Source organism: Wyeomyia smithii, chromosome 3 (assembly GCF_029784165.1).
Source record: "Wyeomyia smithii strain HCP4-BCI-WySm-NY-G18 chromosome 3, ASM2978416v1, whole genome shotgun sequence".
In the NCBI taxonomy this organism is placed as follows: Eukaryota; Metazoa; Arthropoda; class Insecta; order Diptera; family Culicidae; genus Wyeomyia; species Wyeomyia smithii.
Genome location: NC_073696.1, coordinates 80581527 through 80601780, shown reverse-complemented (window position 1 = coordinate 80601780; position 20254 = coordinate 80581527). Strand labels below are relative to the sequence as shown.

General features: G+C 37.1%; 1 protein-coding gene across 3 annotated transcripts in view; it reads right to left on the bottom strand.

The window, feature by feature from the left end:
* Nucleotides 1–20254, bottom strand: part of LOC129726868 (trissin receptor) — a 223055-nt gene that overhangs the window by 78216 nt on the left and 124585 nt on the right. For all 3 annotated transcript variants that reach the window (XM_055684042.1, XM_055684045.1, XM_055684044.1), the window contains one exon: nt 3457–4348. In XM_055684042.1, the coding sequence (XP_055540017.1) occupies nt 3457–3907 (451 nt within the window). In that variant the 5' untranslated portion in view covers nt 3908–4348. The remainder of the gene's footprint in view (nt 1–3456; nt 4349–20254) is intronic.

The following is a 20254-nucleotide window of genomic DNA, read 5'->3' as shown; positions in this document are numbered from 1 at the left end:
TTTCATTGTGGCAAAAAAATCAGATTACTATTCAGATTATACCTATTTCCTCAAATTGTTGAGAATAATAATTTTTTTTACGACGTATGGTTTACGAAGAAAACATTTTTGAAGGGCCGTATATACCAGCAGATTAAGAAAATTCCTTTCGTTTTATTTTCGGGAAAATTTAAGCCTTAGTTTCGTTCTAAGTACAATAAACTCTACCTACTAGAGAATTTAACGCAATTTCTAAACTATACCAAATAAACCTGTATGGTAGTAAACTGCTGACCCGTTGAAATGCACTCAAATAAAAAATCTCGTCTTAGTGTAGGATAAATAGTTCACAACTAATTAATAATGACGTTTAATTTCAACTTTCATAAGGTGACGAGGCCGTAGATAACCTATCTCAACAAATGAATTTACTTTTTGTTTATTTTTAGCACACACCTCTGTAGTCATGGAGCAAGGGTTACCAAAGGCTGTTCACCATCGTTTTTTTTCGCTCGTAAACAACCGCTTCTGGGTCACAAAAAGGGTTTTCTTCATCGCATCGTCATGGGTTATATAAAAGGTATTTGTAGTAGCAACCCGAAAAGTAGAAAGTTATGTGAACTTGCTGGTCACTGTTTATTGTCGTCGGTTCTATCGAAAGCTTACACTGCAAAGGTTTTGCGGTGGATTTGGTAGGATTAGGTCGATGATTTTTTATTATGAACTGTTGAAATCGATTTTTATTATAAACTGTTGAAATCACACGGAACCATCAATGGCAATCGGGCAATTTGCGCCGAGAAATGTGTGCAAAACAGCCACGAAAGCGAAAAAGTTTTACACTATGACCACGCTCGGTCTCATATTGTCAAATATTACGTTTACATATACGGAATCAGAAAAAATAAGTCCTTATTCTTATATCCTTTTGAAGCAATAGTCAATAAATAGATATTTAGAGCTTTATAATTTTTCAGAGATAGAAATAGAAAAAGAAAATATGTTGAGCATAGATATATTTTTCTGTATAGATATATCAAAATACAGAGCTGTTTGATCACGGCCAAAAAAATAACAGTTTGATGACTCAGCGAACAACAGTTTTTTTTTTTGTTAGATACCACTGAAATTCATGACATTTTAATTAAAATATTGCACTTCCAGAGTTCAATAGAATAAAAGTCGTAGAAACAAACGATTAAACAAAAAAGTTAATTTAGAATATTTTTTCCATCAAATTTTCGCGAACTTTCCTCTGGGAAATTATAAATGCAATGTCAAAATGATTTTTTTCTGCTTATTTTATGGCATGTTAAAGAGAGCCTGGAGCTTGTTTATGTGAAGCTGTGGAGCTGCTAAATATTACTGTTCAAGATTGACGTTTTATGAACATCAAACTGTCAGATAGTTCGAGTTTTTAATAAATCTCATTTTCTAGCTGTTCGAATAACACGTTATTTCTGCTCCAAAATCAATGAAATGCCCCTTCTACGATACATTTTTCAAATGTTTATAAAATCATTGCATATACAAAGTTTGTTTTATCTGCTGCTATCCAGCCCAATTCAGTAAAATGAGCAATTTAATTGAGTTCATACAACTATACTCAGGCAATAAGGACATACCACACAGAAAATGGTTATGTTTTCACTGCTACTTCTGATAAATCATTGTTCTCGATTTGGAATTCTTTTTAAAGAAGCTTGATAAAATCGAAATAAAAAGTGTACTTTTTCTCATTTCTCTCGAAGAAAATTGCTGAAGCGCATCGAGAGTCAAAAAAAGTTTGCAGGTATACTGCTTAGAAAGAAACAATGTGCTTTGATTGATTCCGTCGCTGTCAAGACGGTAATTTGTCAGTGAAGTCACTAAATTGGAGGAATCGCTCGAAGAGGATCCATGCTTAACCCTCTAGTACCCAAATTAATTTTTAGACGGACTTCGAAAAAATCACTATGAAGCTTTATAAACATTTTTTAAGTTCTTATTGAAGCTTTTTAGAGGTTCAATTGAAGGCCGCCTAAAGGCGGCACTGGGCACTAGAGGGTTAATGCAGGAACAGCTTGCTTTGGTATTAGAAAATATCCGCCAAACCATTTACAAGTATGAAAATATTTTACTGAGCGTCTTAATAAAATGCACTATGAAATCAGAAAAAAAGAATTATAGGTTTCCATTAAACTCTACTGAACTTGACAAGTAGATAGTCTAAATGGCATCTGGGGTTGATAACCGGCGTTTGGGTTACATTAGGTTCAGGAACTACCCATATTGAGTGGTATTTAGTCAATTGGGGCTGTTTTCCGGAGATCGGAAGACATCATTTAAAAAAAAATTTCAAAATGGCATCTGGAATTTACTTTTGCTTTCTCGTCATCATCTCGATTCCGATGATACTCAACCTAGAAGTCGGCATCTGGGGTTTTACAATATGGCGTTGATTTCCAGTCCCTGGGGTCATCTCGATGCCGGCAGTCTTCATATTGGGTGGTATTTGACCATTTTTGGCAGTTCCCTAGAAACTGGAAGGTGCCTTTTCGGAATCCAAAAAGGCGTATGGGGTCGATCTCCGACCTCTGAATACCATCCGGTTTCCAGAAATACCCATATTGAATGGCATTTGACTTTGTTTTCAGCTCAGATTGATTTAAATCTGCGTTCAAAATAACGCTCGATAGTTTCAATATCACAATAGTTTACATCATAAAGTTTGAATTTTTCTTAGTTTTACAAATGCGTTAAATGGAAAGAAAACTAATTGAGTTATAGGCATCTGAAATTCGACAACAAACTTTTACGTGTTCCAATTTTGAATTTTCATATTACACCCTCCCGAAATACGTAGTTGTATATCAGAAATCTATTGTTGAGCGTTTTATTTTGAGTTTCCCTCAATTCTAACAGTTCATCAACAGTCATATTGCCAGAACAATTGAAGCTCTTAATCTAGAATAAGAACATTGAAGACTAGTAACTAAAATCCAATCTAGAGAGTCAGGCCAGGATACGATTGAACGAAATTTCGAAGGTTTAATTTCATTTTGGAACGGAACTTAAATGGGGTGTTTCGAAATAGGAAAACATTACGTATTCAGTTACGTTTGATGAAATTTCCTATTATGGGTAGCACTGTCTCACAGATAAAGCATTGTCAGTTACCATACATTTTCATGTTCTCAGAATTTCTTGAGGTTTATTCATTTTTTTACCATTCTTGAATTGCATCAAAGTACAGAAAAAGCGTTTACACTTGTGTACGAATGCAAACCGATATGAACGTAAAAAGCGACCTTAGTGTATCTTGTTCCTCAGGCTTGTATGCAATCAGCTACAATGTACTTTCATCACCAGTCAAATCCTAAGTCATGAGCTAAATTGTTCGCACAAAGACTAATTTATGTGTAATAATAGAACGGACAATTCAGCTACGGGTTCAGCCACCAAAATATGTGTTCAATTAAAATGACAAAAACTTACCAAAAAAACAGCAACAAAACACCAACGAGTAGAGTGTAATAAAAATCACTCTAACGTCGGTCCGATCGAAGATAAACTCCTTTTGAACGTAGTTATTGAATGGTAAACTCAAGTTATCCGTCACTCCTATACTGGCCGCGCTTCCAGCCAGGTTGAAGTCCAGTGGACCGGATCCGTTCAGGTTAAACAGCGTACTCGAAGGCGACGACGCGTTTATAAGCACGCTGTCGGTCCCCAAACCACTGCTACTGGTGCTGCTGTTGGTGCGATAACTCAGCGGCTGTAACGTTGCTCCGGAAACTGGTACAAAGGTTGTGGACAGTCCGTTTCCTTTACTAATTCCAACCGTTCCGTTATTGCTGGCGTTAAGGTAATTCAAGCTAGCATTGAAAACGCCCATCATATTCAGCGAGCTGGTGTTCATATATTCGATGAATTTAAGGGTAGACATCGTCCGTATTGTTTTCCTGCGGTATCCGGGTACAACAGGAACTAATTAGTATTGCCCGGAACCAGGTTGGATGAGGAACTCTTGCTTGTCAGTTAATCTTTATTTCCATGTCCGATCCTCAGCGCCACCGGCATTTGTTCCGCCTTGATTAGCAAATTTTTTTTCGCTATACCGAGTCACGCAATCGCTCACTGCCACCGGTTGATCGCTGCCATCGACCCGTTCCGGACGACGGAAAAATCGCGACGGATTGCGTGGAGCACACATAACACATGAGACGGAAAATTGCTTTCCGCTTTGGATTATCACTACGCAGCGTTGCGGACTGTGAAATAGAGGAAAATTTATTACGTGCTTGTTACTGTAGCTTTATCCTTGGGAAACTATATCCTTCTGCCGTTGGGAAAATGTTGTTCGTTTGGTCTCGGTCCAGTATATTCACTGTAATGGGAAAAGATGTAGGAAAAATGATTATTGTTAGAATTATTCTCGTATATTCATTTTTGCGGTGTGACAAAACAAGTATACATAACATAGCAGATTATTTGTATTAGATTTCTGTGTATGAACTGCACAGTTGGAAAAAGATGACCGACTTTTGTTGCGAGGAAACGACGAGGAATGTGCATGTCGGTCATGCCAACGAACTATGTAATTGGAAAACTTTCTACAAGAGCATAATAAAATGTTTGTTGGGCCGCTGTTTCTTCCAGTTAGTTTCAGGCAAATCTCAGCAAATCGCAGATTTGTCGCATCATCTGTAACAAGACTGATTGTGAGAGCAATTGTCTGGAACTGATGTTGATTGCGACCCTTCGGATTATTTTGCGTTATGAAAGAAGGTTGAAGGATGCTAGAGGAAAGAAAATACACTAAGGTCGCTTTTTACGCGGGTTTTTTTACGCGGCTTTTTTACGCGGATTCCGGAATTTACGCGTTTTTTTTAAGCGGATTCCGGAATTTACGCGGTTTTTTTTACGCGGATTCCGGAATTTACGCGGTATTTTTTTGCCCGGATTTCGGTTCCCCTTCACTCGGAATGCAAAATTAACGATGGTTTTTTTTTACGCGGATTCCGGAATTTACGCGGATTCCGGAATTTACGCGGTTTTTTTACGCGGATTCCGGAATTTACGCGGTTTTTTCGCGGTTTCTTTTTACGCGGCACGTATCCCCCGCGTCCATGTGACATTTTAACTGATGTTGTCATTAAATTACTCTATAAGTCACTTGAAATAAAGCATTCAACAGCATCTGTTCGCTGAGAGCTAGCAAATCAAATTTATATTTTTATTAAAAATAAAACTCCAGCAACTGCAATTCTGCTGGATTGAAAATTTTTCATAATAACCTCTGTTAGCCAGTTGTAACCTAGGCCATTCATTATTTTCGGTACTCCATAACAAAATTAAACAGCTTTCTTGCTTCCAACCAAGTTTTATTTTTATTATCCTTTGCGGTAGCTAGCTGGCAATAAAAATTTCACTCTGAAGGGGAAAAAAGTACAAGCCTGACATTTCGCAGCATCGTTTGTCCAATAAATCAAACTTCCGTTCCGTTGTTTACCTCGCTTTTTGTGAGTGGAAACTTTGAAAATGAAGATTACGAAAAAAAACCGTCAAAACTAGACAGATTGCTATAAAAACGACGTAAACAGTGAATGGAACAGTCTCTCAGGTTTTGCCGGTTGCGGACAGCCATTGCGTATATAAAACAGAAACCAACCATTTCGCCTAAACGGCGCTAGATAAAACTAATAAACCGTCACTACAAAAGGGTGGGTTATGTTGAAAAAGCCGAAGGAAAAAGTTTATAAATAGGGCTATTTTGTTTTGACACGTAAGATGCTCTGGTTTTTTTAATGTGTGGAGTATTTCGGATTATTGTTTGCGAATATGTAAAGCACTTTTCGTTCTGCAAAGGGTTTGGTCTTTTATTTCTATTTTGGATAACATCCAACTGTCGGATTCTGGTGAGTTGAGAAATTTCAGCGCCGTTGGAATGTCATTAAACGAGTCGTGAGTCGCTCGTAGATGAGTATTGGCGCAAAAAGAAACGGTAATATTCACTTTGCTGCATGACATAAGTTTTTCGATTCCAGTGAGTTGGAAATACAGCAGATGTTTTTCAGATTATGCCTAAAATGGTAATAAAATTAGTCGTAAAATGGCAAGTCATGTTTGTTTTATTTTATAACCTTTTTATAGTACACTAGCTGACCCGGCAAACTTCGTCTCGCCTATTTTAGTGTTCAATTTAATAATTTTAGTGTTCAGGGTCAATGCTTGGCTTCTATACATCATTTCGATAACGGAAATATCCATATGTACACTCATACCTCGATATAAGGCAACCTCGATATTAGGTAACTCGATATAATGTAACTTTTACCTCGATATAACGTAACTTTTTAAAATGTATTGAAAATGAAAATTAATGATACAGAAGCTGTTTTTGGACAACAAAATGCTTAAAAAAAATGTTTGTAGTAAGTTTTGAAACCAATGAAATCAATGCAAAAATTGTCCAAAATGGGTATAAGGAAGATTTAAAAATACTAATAGGTGATGGGAAATAGGTTTTCACGCATCCTTCAGTAACAAATCACAGTCTTGCATCTATTCAAAAAAAAATTTTTTTTGCTTGTTGAAATTTTTTCTAAGTAGGCATATGAAAGGTTTAAAAATACTGATAGGTGATGGGAAATAGGTTTTCGCATCTTTGAGTGACCTCTTGTATCAATTGAAAAAAAATATTTTTTTGCTTCTGAAAATATTTCTAAATGGGCATGAGAAAGGTTTAAAAATAGTAGTAGGAGTAACCATTAACATTCTTGCATAAATTAAATTTTTTTTTGCTTCGATATAACGTAACTCGATATAACGTAACGAAAATAAAAATAAAGTTACCTTATATCGAGGTATGACTGTAGTAGTATTTGGTTATTTTCGGCTGTTTCCCAGAAGTTGCCATTTTACAATTTGAACTGGTGTCTGAGGTCAATTTTAAGCTCCTTGCATCATTCTGGATCCGGTGATACACATATTGGGTAGTATTTGGTCACTTCAGGCTATGTTTAAGAAACCATAAGTCGCCAACTTGGATTTTAAAATGGCATTTGTAGACAATTTCTGACCCCTGAGCGTCATTCTGGTTAAAGAAACACTCATATTGGGTGGTATTTGGTCATTTTCGGCTGTTTTCCAGACACCGGAAGTCACAATTCAAATTCAAAATGTTGTCTGCGGTCGATAGGTCGATTTGGGGCTTCAGTGCATCATAACAATTCCGGAAATACTTATATTGGATGGTATTTGGTCATTTGCCGCTGTTTTTCGGAAACCGGAAGTCGCCATCTTAGATTTCGAAACGGTATTTGGAGATATGCCAGAAAAAGGAAGGGTGTCGAAACATTATGGACATGTTTGTTACACCTAGAAACATTCACTTGCCAAATTTGGTTATATTTGTTTGATTGGTTCTCGAGCTGTGCGAAATTTGAGTTTCATTTGTATGGGACCCCTCCCTTATAGAAGAGGGAGGGGTGTCAAACCATTATGGAAATATTTGTTACCCCTAAAAACATTCACTTGCCAAATTTGGTTCCATTCAGTGGGTTAGTTCTCGAGATAAGCAGAAATTTGTGTTTCATTTGTATGGAACCCCTCCCTCACAGAAAAGGGAGGGGAGTCAAATCATTATGGACATATTTGTTACCTCTAAAAACATTCACATACCAAATTTGGTTGTGTTTGGTTGATTGGTTCTCGAGCTGTGCGAAATTCATGTTTCATTTGTATGAGACCGCTCCCTTGTAGAAGAGGGAGGGGTGTCAAACCATTATGTATATATCTGTTATCTCTGAAAACATCCACCTACCAAATTTGGTTCTATTTGCTCGGTCAGTTCTCGAGATGTGGAGGAATTTGTGTTTCATATGTATGGGACCCCTCCCTTCCAGAAGAGGGAGGGGTCTCAAACCATCATAGGAACCTTTCTCGGCCCCTAAAACCCCTACGTACAAATTTTCACGTCGATCGGTTCGGTAGTTTCCGAGCCTATATGGATCAGACAGACTGCATTTTTATAGGTATAGATTTCTGCACAGCGAACTTTTTGTATTAGCTGACGATAATTAATTGATTTTGTGAGTGTTTTCGAATTGTAGTCTACCAAGTTTTCTGTTTTGGGTTTGACAGTAAACTTGGCGTCGAAATGTTGTATAAAACAAATGTTATAAAATCTAACTAATTGTATCTAACAGAAAGAACGCATTAAATAGGTTTGATGGCATATTTTCCCCTTTACTACACTCATATGCAATTTTTCCATAAGATGAACAAAATTTTATTTTGTAAATAAACTATTACGTTTTTTTCGATCTTTCGATTTAAAATGTAGGTACATCTGTTAACGAAAGTCAATTATTTGTTACTTGACCTTTATTGACCGTCTGCGGTTGCTTACCGTTATTGCTAATGCAGCTGTATTATACAGGGAACAAACAGATGATGTCTGGGTCTAAAATCATTCTCAATGTGTAGAAACCGATGACCTTATTCTCTTTATTAGACATTTCCGGCGCCGGCTGTATCCGAACACTGATCATCAAGGAATGCGTATAGGACGGTGTAGACGTGACGTGACATACATGATGAAAGTTGTATACAATACGGTACTTCCATGAGAAATCACTTGGGTTGTTGGTGAAAGAACAGGTTTGTAGCATTGTTCGTTTTGGTAAACGATGTTCTGATTTGGAAGCCTGCGAAGCTTTCCTGCTATATTATATTGCTTAAAATTAAATAAACTGCTTAATTATAAGATTGTTTTCAGTTTGTTCTTACAGTGTGGTGTTTTGCATTAAACAAAAATCAGATGTATCGTTGACTGGTTAGTAAATCCACCGCATGTTGTGAAATACACTAAGGTCGCTTTTTACGCGGTTTTTGTACGCGGGTTTTTTTACGCGGCTTTTTTGACGCGGATTCCGGAATTTACGCGGTTTTTTTACGCGGATTCCGGAATTTACGCGTTTTTTTTGCCCGGATTTCGGTTTCCTTTCACTCGGAATGCAAAATTAACCATTGTTTTTTTTTACGCGTTTATTTTTACGCGGATTCGGGAAATTACGCGGTTTTTTTACGCAGTTTTTTTACGTGGCACGTATCCCCCGCGTAAAAAGCGACTTTAGTGTACATTTATATATCTGACGAGATTTTGTATATGACCTGGTATCGAAAGACACCACCGAAAATCGAAATCACGCGAAAACGATTTTGTTTTTTTATACTCTGAGCGCACCAGCAAAGTGAGTATAACGCTCGAATGATTCGCCATTACAAGTTTATGTGTGCAAGATGTATTGGCAGGCAGATTTATGTGTGCAAGAGATGTTGGCAGGGTGAAAATGATAAGAACCAAGTCTTCGAAAACAAAGCCAGCTGATATACCCACTACTGGGCACAATACTAATAGCGCGCGATTGTTTTAGTAAACACGCCGGTTTGCTTTTGTGTACTATACAGTTAAATTACTTTACTTTATTATATTAAATGCACATAAATGGAGCATTGGAAACCATGTAATATTCCTTGTGGCATTATATTCACATGCAAAGTAAATGAATATATTGTGAATCTGCATGCATATTTATATTCGAAGCTTTAAGTTTATATCAATTAACGTACACAAACGGCTTAAAACGATTCTCTATTGTGCATTATTAACGGTGTGAAATTATATATGTTTTTCACTTTATGTGCTAGAAATCGTTATGTGCTTTCATTTGTATTAGTTGTAAATTTCATTTTTTTGGTACTGTGTATACTCCTTCCGAACGAGAATTGTGTTACAGGTCAGGTTTTTCTACGCGGCGGATACGTTCCAAATTTGTATGGGACTGCGTAAAAAAGGCTATCTATCTATTTATCTATTTATATTAAAGAAAAGTTTTGTGTGTATGTTTGTATGTAGGGTATCGGTTCTATTATAAGTTCTTACCTATTGTCGTCAGGGGGGTAAATTATGTCCAAGATCGTTAATTTCTTGCATGAGTGTTCTTTTTTAATGCAGAGTACTTCTCTGCAAAATATTAGTTCTTTATGACTTCATAAAACGCCCGGGCGATAATAGGTAAAGTCTGACGATAATAGAGCCGATACCTTATATATTCCAGCCTAACTCTTGAATTCCTGAATCGGTTTTCACGCATTTCTAGGCATACGTGTTTTTTGTTAAAAGGAAGTGGTAATAGAAATACATGTTGGACTCGATTATCCGGAATATGTAATATTTTTTTTCTTTTTGTTTCTAAATTTTATTTCGAAATTTTTTTCTATCTCTTCCAGGATGTTTGTTACCATTTTTGTCCCTGAAATACATGTTGGACTCGATTATCCGGAATATGTAATATTTTTTTTCCTTTTGTTTCTAAATTTTATTTCGAAATTTTTTTCTATCTCTTCCAGGATGTTTGTTACCATTTTTGTCCCTTATGGAATGTTTGGGACATGTCCGAGTACAGTGAAATCAATTAATGTTTATTTTTTGACTTCTCAAGACTCCACCTCTTTTGCCCATGGAAATAATTTCTGGTTACGTCACTGCATCATACAAGTAAAATAACAAAAGAAAACATTTATTTCAAGATCGTTGATCGCAAATTTGAATTTTTTTGTGTGATTCGATTGTTTTTTGATACTCTGGCTGATCAAGCCTGACCTGTATTAGAAAGGGGGAGGGGTTCAAGAAGGAGGGAATCAAAAGTCATGAATTTTCATGCATTGAATTCAACGATTTTCAGTCTCATGTCTAGAGGCCGAAAGATGCATGATTTTCAGAGACCGAAACATGATGTTCGATGCCATTTTTCAACCCATATGATGATTTTGGGCTTCTGGGAAGCCGTATAAAGCTGTGAAAAATGCTACAAACCTCCAAAATTCATATTTCCGGAGCCAAAATGACACTTCAAAACTGGATATCAGTGAATAACGACATTTTGAAACTTGATTTGCCGATTTCGGCTCCAGGAAATCTGCAAAATTTGATTATATACAAAATTGGGTATTTTCGGAATCTGGATGACATCGTCGCAGGAAAATCGACCAAATATTCCCCAATCTAGGCGTTTTGTTTTTGAAACTGGGAGACGTCTAGAAATTAAGTATCGCTGTTTGACACCATTTGTAAATCCAAAATATCGTCTCCCGTTTTCTGAAAAGCTAAGTCCAATTGAAGATAATACTCATATACTGTTCAATTTTCGGTCATCAAGAAACAGTGAATTTATGTCAATATTGCCGTTTTTTATAGGAATACTAAAGAATGTTCATGTTTCCTCCAATATTGATGTTTTTAGTATCGGGACTTTGTTGAGCAACTGATTATTGGTGTACAGTACCATTTTGAAATCCAAGATAGCATATCCCTGTTTTTTGAAAGCCTTCATAAGCAGGTTAACATTTAGAGGCCGTAAACTGGTGTCTAAAGTTTGATAGGATAGATAAGTATGGCAAACCATTGTACCTATTGTTAGAGGAGAGATGGAAATGATAAAAGCATAAGTTCGGTAAGAAGAGACATACGATTTCACTTCACAAAAAATGGCCAGTTGGATTATTCCACTAAAAATCATTACACCTAAGTATATTGATGGTATAATTGAACTTCATGATAAGTGTCTAATCATCCAGTTGGTCCCCATAACTAATGTCCTGATGTGACTATTCTTCACAAACCCCACTGAATGGCGAAATTGGGTTCACTATTTACCTGCTACATAATCATGCACAATGAAAAAGTCAATCTCATCCCTGGAAAGCATCTCCGTCTAGAATATTCTTAGAGCAACCGAAGAACATGAAATGTAGCAATAACAAGCGATATTGTACTGAAAATGTTGCAATTTGAAACAACCATATCCACTAAAGGACACATAACTTTTTAACAGGTAACGGATGTCCACGAAAAGAAAAAAAAATGACCAAAAAAGAACAATTAAGTTTTCTTCAAACTGCTCAATTTCATATGAAGGATTAACTATAATAGCACCCCGCATCCCTTCACAGTTTCCTACAGGGTTCCGTCATCTTAAGTGGCATATTTAGACTCCGGAAAGAAGTCGGTCTTCTACCGGACTCTTTCCATGAGGCTTTCAGAGACCGTTAGAACACGGTTATCAGCCGTTTCATAAAAGTAGGTCAGAACAGATTTAACGAACATTATGCTTTTTTAACGAGAAAAAAAAGTCAATTATTTTGTCGAAAGCAAATCTTAAGCAAAAAAAGGGATCTTAGAACTATAAATGAATGATGAATGATGGATGGTTCCGCGTAAAAAAATTGAAACTTGCTGTTCATCTCAATTTTAAATAACTCCGGTATTCCACAGGGGAGCAATATGGGCACTCTACTCTTTACATTGTTTGTAAATGTTGTGACCTTGCTGTTATAACTTTCCATCGTGAGTTAGATCCCGTAGTCTTTCATTATCAAATCGATGATCACATCAACGACCTTGAACAGTTTTATTAGATTCGAAACTCTCTTTTAATTTGCTTCGTTCGTAAATCATTGCTAAAGGCACACGTCAGCTTGGCTTCATATATAAAACTGTTCGTGATTTCAACGACCCGTACTATTTATAAAACTTGTATTGCTTGTTGCTCTCCCAGCTGGTCTCGAGGTACGATGCTGGCCTAACAAGCCAGTCGTCGTAGGTTCGAGTCTCGGCTCGGGAGAGACTGTTAGTGTCAGTAGGATCGTAGCGCTAGCCCCGCAATTGTCCTGTACACTTAACAGTTGGCTGCGAAGTCTGTGTATAATAAACAGAAGGTCGAGCTCCGATACGGAATGTAGCACCAAGGCTTTGCTTTGCTTTATTGCTTGTTGGTACGGCCTGTACTTGAATACACGAGCATGGTTTGGTGCCCTAATCAACTTGTATGGAAAATTCGTATCAAACGTGTGAAGAAGAGGTTCATTCAATTTGCATTGAGAATTCTACTTTGGCGGGATCCGATTAACTAGCCTTCCTATGTTGATCTCTGTCGTCTACTTGGACACGATACTCTTGATCAACGCAGGAAAATTGAGCAAGCGCTGCCAAAATCATCACGAGTCAAATCGACTCCCCTCTCAGTCTAATTTTCGACCATAACAACCCCCCCATCCCCTCTTCCAATTGGTGTCCCTCGTTTGTGTTCTAGCTATCTGGTCACCTCATCTTCACATAACTTTTTATCATATTTTATTCCTAGCATTTTGACATAAGAAAATTGTATTCACTACATATTTCGACCAGGTTTTGAGCACAATTGATGATATGAATATCGAGCTAACCCAATTGAACGACTAATTTGAATCAACAATGTCAATTTTCTCGACAACGGCTAAGATAATTTGGACGCTTTTAATTCTCTCCGAAACATAAAATTTATTTTAATTTTAATTTGAACTGTCCAAATAAGCACTGACTAAGGCGCTAAGTAAGCGTTGAAAAACGTATATGCAAGTGATAAGTGACAAGTGATAGAAATAAATAGTGAAAGTGGATAAAAAAAGTAGGAGGGTGGTATTCAAGACACGACCGCATGACGTTGGACTACGGTATTCTTATATTCCATTAAAACAAATAATAGAGAGAATTGCAACTCTAGTATTTGCTGCAATTTTATCTAACAGTGCATTTCTGGATGCTGAGACGTTAAAACGTTATAAATAATAATATATACTAAAAGAATGGATATCTTTTATTTAATCGCTGTCATTTCATACATATTCGAATCAACCCTTTGTTTGCTGCACTACCAAGACAATCATTTAATTGAGCGAATTGGTAAAATTTTCCTATCTAGGCAAAAAGCAAACTTTACGAAACTATCTGAAATTGGAGCCCAGAACGATTCAACCGAAAATTTTAAATTTGAAAATTGTTTGACATTTAATCGATAAAACTCATGCTAGGTTAGTTCCAGCCCAGCATATAACTTCATGTATTTGAAAAAAAAAAAAAACGTTTGGTTCAATAACTCAATATAGCAAGAGCTCAATCACACGTTTTTCGGTAGTTGTTATCAAGGTTTGGGCGAGTGACAGGAAAATATCTTAACTTCTTCAGTTGTGATTTAGAGCATTTCTAATTGTTTTGTTATTTTTCACGATAGCGACAAGTTTGTTTCTTTCTCTGTGTGCGAGAAACAAAATCAAAACCGCGCACCGAGAAACAAAAACGAAAATTTAATGAATGCTCATTGAGAAAACTTGCAACTCTTTTTACCAATAACTTATGATACTCAAAAGAACCCGTTTTGATCTAAATCAAATTTCTGGTAAATAAGTGTTGATCATTCATAGGTAGTAATTTTTCCTCGATGAATAAAGACTGGCTGAAGAAGTTAGAATCGCTGCTGTAAAATCAAATTCACAACGGTGTTCGTTAAGACGTTTTAATATTTTCAATGACAATAATAATCTTCGATAAACACCCGCTATAGTTATTCACACACATGCTATAACTATCTAAACACGCGTTAAAACTATTCATACACACGCTGTAGCTATAGCTATCCATACACACGCTATTCCTTTCCATACATCCGATACAACTATCTAAACACACGCATAAGCTATCCAACCATGTGCTATTACTATCCATACATACGCTATAACTAATCATTACACACGCAGCAGCTATCCACACACAAGCTATAACTATCCGTACACACGCTGAAGATATGCACGCAATAGCCATAATATGCTACACATGCTAGTGTCTTACACACGCTAGCCATACACACGCAACAGCGCCATCCCTATCATCGCAAATGTCATAGCAATACAGATGCACATACGCTATATGTGCACACTGCACACACACCCAACGTTTTCACCCAACGATATCTGAATTGGATTACCGCTGGTGGGGTCCAACTCAGATCGAAGGAGCACCGAACTGAATGAAGAAATGCAGCTTCCCACTACCTCCGCCGCTGCTGCCTGATACCACCGCTCTGGTTATGCTGCAGCTCAGTTTGGCCGCTGGAATCAGCCACCGCTGCTGATTATACAAGACCGGCCTGGTGGCCTTTCACTTGTTAACTGATGAATGCTATGAGACGACACAGGCTATTATATAGCCCAAAGCAAAAATCCATCCGCGAGCAAACAAGAAGCGAGCTTGTGATTGGTTGAATGTGCACGACTTTTAACACAACTTTTAACTAGTTTAGTATCGAAAACATATTTAAATTATTATATGACAATCTTGCGCAATATTTCCCCTATCAATCAAGCCATTGGTGTTTAGAATCTGTTCAGTGGTAATGATAAAAGAAGCATTTTAAAACGGTGTTGAAACACCTGTTGCAGCTACCGAAAGCGAGCTCGTTATTGGTTGAAAGCTGTGAGACTGTTTACAAAGTCAGATCGGTTGTATCCGTTAGTGTCGACTGTGCTTGTGAAGAGAGGTGGTGATTGGTTGCTCGGTATGATTTAGACAATCGATGTGATTTACCAATTTTTCAATAGTGTATCTCGAACAATAGGTTATTTTTGTTACATAAATTCAACCGTAAAAGAATTTCTGATCGGTTGATGCCAAAACCTCGAAATTCTGAAAAGAAATGACTGATATATAAGCGCTCAAAACCTGACCACTTTTCCCTGGTTTTCCCCGGTTGAATTACTAGATTTTCAAATTCAGGTGCCTAACTTCGATATAGACGTTAGTCCAACGTCAAAAGTAGGAGGGTGGTATTCAAGACACGACCGCATGACGTTGGACTACGGTATTCTTATATTCCATTAAAACAAATAATAGAGAGAATTGCAACTCTAGTATTTGCTGCAATTTTATCTAACAGTGCATTTCTGAATGCTGAGACGTTAAAACGTTATAAATAATAATATATACTAAAAGAATGGATACCTTTTATTTAATCGCTGTCATTTCATACATATTCGAATCAACCTTTTGTTTGCTGCACTACCAAGACAATCATTTAATTGAGCGAATTGGTAAAATTTTCCTATCTAAGCAAAAAGCAAACTTTACGAAACTTTCTGAAATTGGAGCCCAGAACGATTCAAACGAAAATTTTAAATTTGAAAATTGTTTGACATTTAATCGATAAAACTCATGCTAGGTTAGTTCCAGCCCAGCATATAACTTCATGTATTTGAAAAACAAAAACGTTTGGTTCAATAACTCAATATAGCAAGAGCTCAATCACACGTTTTTCGGTAGTTGTTATCAAGGTTTGGGCGAGTGACAGGATAATATCTTAACTTCTTCAGTTGTGATTTAGAGCATTTCTAATTGTTTTGTTATTTTTCACGATAGCGACAAGTTTGTTTCTTTCTCTGTGTGCGAGAAACAAAATCAAAACCGCGCACCGAGAAACAAAAACGAAAATTTAATGAATGCTCATTGAGAAAACTTGCAACTCTTTTTACCAATAATTTATGATACTCAAAAGAACCCGTTTTGATCTAAATCAAATTTCTAGTAAATAAGTGTTGATCATTCATAGGTAGTAATTTTTCCTCGATGAATTAAGACTGGCTGAAGAAGTTAAAACGGTGCTGTAAAATCAAATTCACAACTGTGTTCGTTAAGACATTTTAATATTTTCAATGACAATAATAATCTTCGATAAACTCCCGCTATAGTTATTCACACACATGCTATAACTATCTAAACACGCGTTAAAACTATTCATACACACGCTGTAGCTATAGTTTTTATACACACATGCCGAAGCTATCCATACACACGCTATTCCTTTCCATACATCCGATACAACTATCTATACACACGCATAAGCTATCCAACCATGTGCTATTACTATCCATACATACGCTATAACTAACCATTACACACGCAGCAGCTAGCCACACACACGCTATAACTATCCGTACACACGCTGAAGATATACACGCAATAGCCATAATATGCTACACATGCTAGTGTCTTACACACGCTATAGCTAGCCATACACACGCAACAGCGCCATCCCTATCATCGCAAATGTCATAGCAATACAGATGCACATACGCTATATGTGCACACTGCACACACACTAAATGGCGGTAGCTTTCCTAGTGGCGATGCTGGCTCGTGCAGTTTCTGGCAGTTCTGGCAGTTTCGTGCAGTTTTCACCCAACGATATCTGAATTGGATTACCGCTGGTGGGGTCCAACTCAGATCGAAGGAGAACCGAACTGAATGAAGAAATGCAGCTGCCCACTACCTCCGCCGCTGCTGCCTGATACCACCGCTCTGGTTCTGCTGCAGCTCAGTTTGGCCGCTGGAATCAGCCACCGCTGCTGATTATACAAGACCGGCCTGGTGGCCTTCCACTTGTTAACTGATGAGGCCTTCCACTTGCTATGAGACGACACAGGCTATTATATAGCCCAAAGCAAAAATCCATCCGCGAGCAAACAAGAAGCGAGCTTGTGATTGGTTGAATGTGCACGACTTTTAACACAACTTTTAACTAGTTTAGTATCGAAAACATATTTAAATTATTATATGACAATCTTGCGCAATATTTCCCCTATCAATCAAGCCATTGGTGTTTAGAATCTGTTCAGTGGTAATGATAAAAGAAGCATTTTAAAACGGTGTTGAAACACCTGTTGCAGCTACCGAAAGCGAGCTCGTTATTGGTTGAAAGCTGTGAGACTGTTTACAAAGTCAGATCGGTTGTATCCGTTAGTGTCGACTGTGCTTGTGAAGAGAGGTGGTGATTGGTTGCTCGGTATGATTTAGACAATCGATGTGACTTATCAATTTTTCAATAGTGTATCTCGAACAATAGGTTAGTTCTGTTACATAAATTCAACCGTAAAAGAATTTCTGATCGGTTGATGCCAAAACCTCGAAATTCTGAAAAGAAATGACTGATATATAAGCGCTCAAAACCTGACCACTTTTTCCTGGTTTTCCCTGGTTGAATTACTAGATTTCGAAATTCAGGTGCCTAACTTCGATATAGACGTTAGTCCAACGTCAAAAGTGTAATGTGTAGTGAAATAGTAAGTTTTCTCGACATTCTTTTGGTGGAATAAATTCCGATACGTTTTAGTTTCATGAGATATAGTATATTTTTAGACATTTCTTCGATGGAAAAAAATTTCGATACTAAACACTTTGTTCCAATAGGAAAATAATGACGGCAGCATGGCAACTGTAAGTTTGGCATGCAAAAAGATTAACGATAAGATTTTCTTTTCTTAGTAATTTATGAGCGACCAGCAGAACAATAAAATGTTAAAAGGACAGAAATGTTTTTTCCATAGGTTTTCAGTAGGTTAGGTTTAAGTGGAAGTGGTTCAGTATATTAAATTTAGCAATAGACTTAATTCTGAACGGTTGAAAAGCATTACCAAGAAAAATCTGGGAGTAAAATCGGAATTCATTCCGAATCGATTTGCGAATTCGCGTGGAATGCCTTAGAAGCCTCCTTTCGGGATGCAACACTTTTTTCCAATAATAAACAACTCACTTGATTAGTAGGAGAGCTTGATTAGTACGAAAAACTGGAAAATTGTATATTTTAATATAGGGGAATTGTGGGTAAAATGAACAGAGGTGGTAAAATGGACACCCGTTTGAATCTCGACTATTACGTTGGAAAATAGTACAAACTTCTTTGGCACCTTATCTTAAGCGGGTATTACACGAAGCAAAGATTTGCTATTTTTGGTACGGATTTTATTTTGCGCAAATAAAATAGTACCAAAAATAGCAAATGTTTGCTTCGTCTAATACCTGCTTTAGAGGCACTAGAAGTTATTTGAGACAAAGTATTCGACATGATACAGTCAAACAGTCAAAATAATAAACAAAAACAAGAAACACGTGTACATTCGTGGTGGTGATGTTATTTTTGGCCTACAAAAATAAGGTTTTTTCTAGTGTTAAACAGTATTTTATAATGATTTTTCTGCAAATATCTGTACTCAGACTACTAAGAGCAAGCCCACCAGTGGCTAAATTGAAGTTTCTAAAGCTAGTTTGGCAACTCCCACCATAACGCGGCAACCGCACCGGGCGTTGCTATGTTGGTTTGGGAAATAGCAATCCCCACATTGGGTAATAGCGAGTTATTAAATTTGGCAACGCGATAGCAACGAGTCGGATCGTTGTCGGCAAATCAGTGAAGCCAGAGCCGAATCGTTGCTATTTGATGAAATGTCAAACTGTTGTTTTTTTGTGCTCGATAGTGAATGTTCGTAATAATATTACGAAGATGATGAGTGTTTCGAATGCGGACTCAATTGGTCGGCCACGGAAGACGAGATGTTTTGCCTCGCTTGTTAAACACGTCGTAGAACGCAAGTGTCGGCGTGAACTACTACTCAATTTTGTTTCCGATTGAGCTGAAGTTTTGCACAGGGTGTTTTTTTCGGGCAGGTAAACATTTTGTATAGGTTTTTTATTGAAATGACCATTTTGGTTGGCATTTTGGTGTGCAACCTACACGATGCGGAAAGCGCAAATCCCCACAATATTGGCCAATATTATTCAATATACCTGGAAAGTTTAAGCAAATCTGCTCGGGAGTATTACCAACTATTTTCCCGTTTAGTTCGGTCGTTGTATAAAAAACCATATTTCTCCTTTACCGCTGTTTCAATCTTTAAAAACAACCTGAGCTGCGTTCGAAAGCGGCGTTGGAAATGGTCATCTGTATTGACCGGTGTTTCCCATGAAAATATTGTTAAAACGCTGGATGGCACCTTCCTCCGTATGGCGGTCAATGTTTGGCTATTTACTAGGCTGAGAGCCGCCCCGAATCTTTTCAAAAAACCTTTTCTTAATCGCGTATAAGGAAACTTGTTTGGCGAAATCACTTTCTTCATCACTAGAATCAACCAAATACTCGAAAACAATTTCCGCGTTCTATATTCAAGTTTCTTTTTTTGGTGGCAAATTTTCAAATATTTATAGCAAACTGTGGGAACCAAGACATCATAGAATACAGAATACAACTAATGAAAGTTCGCCAGCTTTCAGTAGAATAGTCGTTTAAGCCAACGTTGCGGGACGTGCCCACTTTTACGAAATTACTTTAAATAAACATGTAAGGATGAAAAAATCCATGTACGCACAAGTAAAAAAACCTGCAAAAGAATTATGTTATCGATAACTTGGGAAAACGGAAACAAAGTTAAAACAAAGTTGCGTGAAATGGAGGGAACATTTTATGAAGCAGAAAGAACGTAGATCATTCCGGAAAAGATTGACTGACGGATAGGTTGGTTATTACTAGATACGCAAAAAATATGCGAAATACATCGCAAAAAAAACATTTTGCCAACGCTGGCTAGTGAC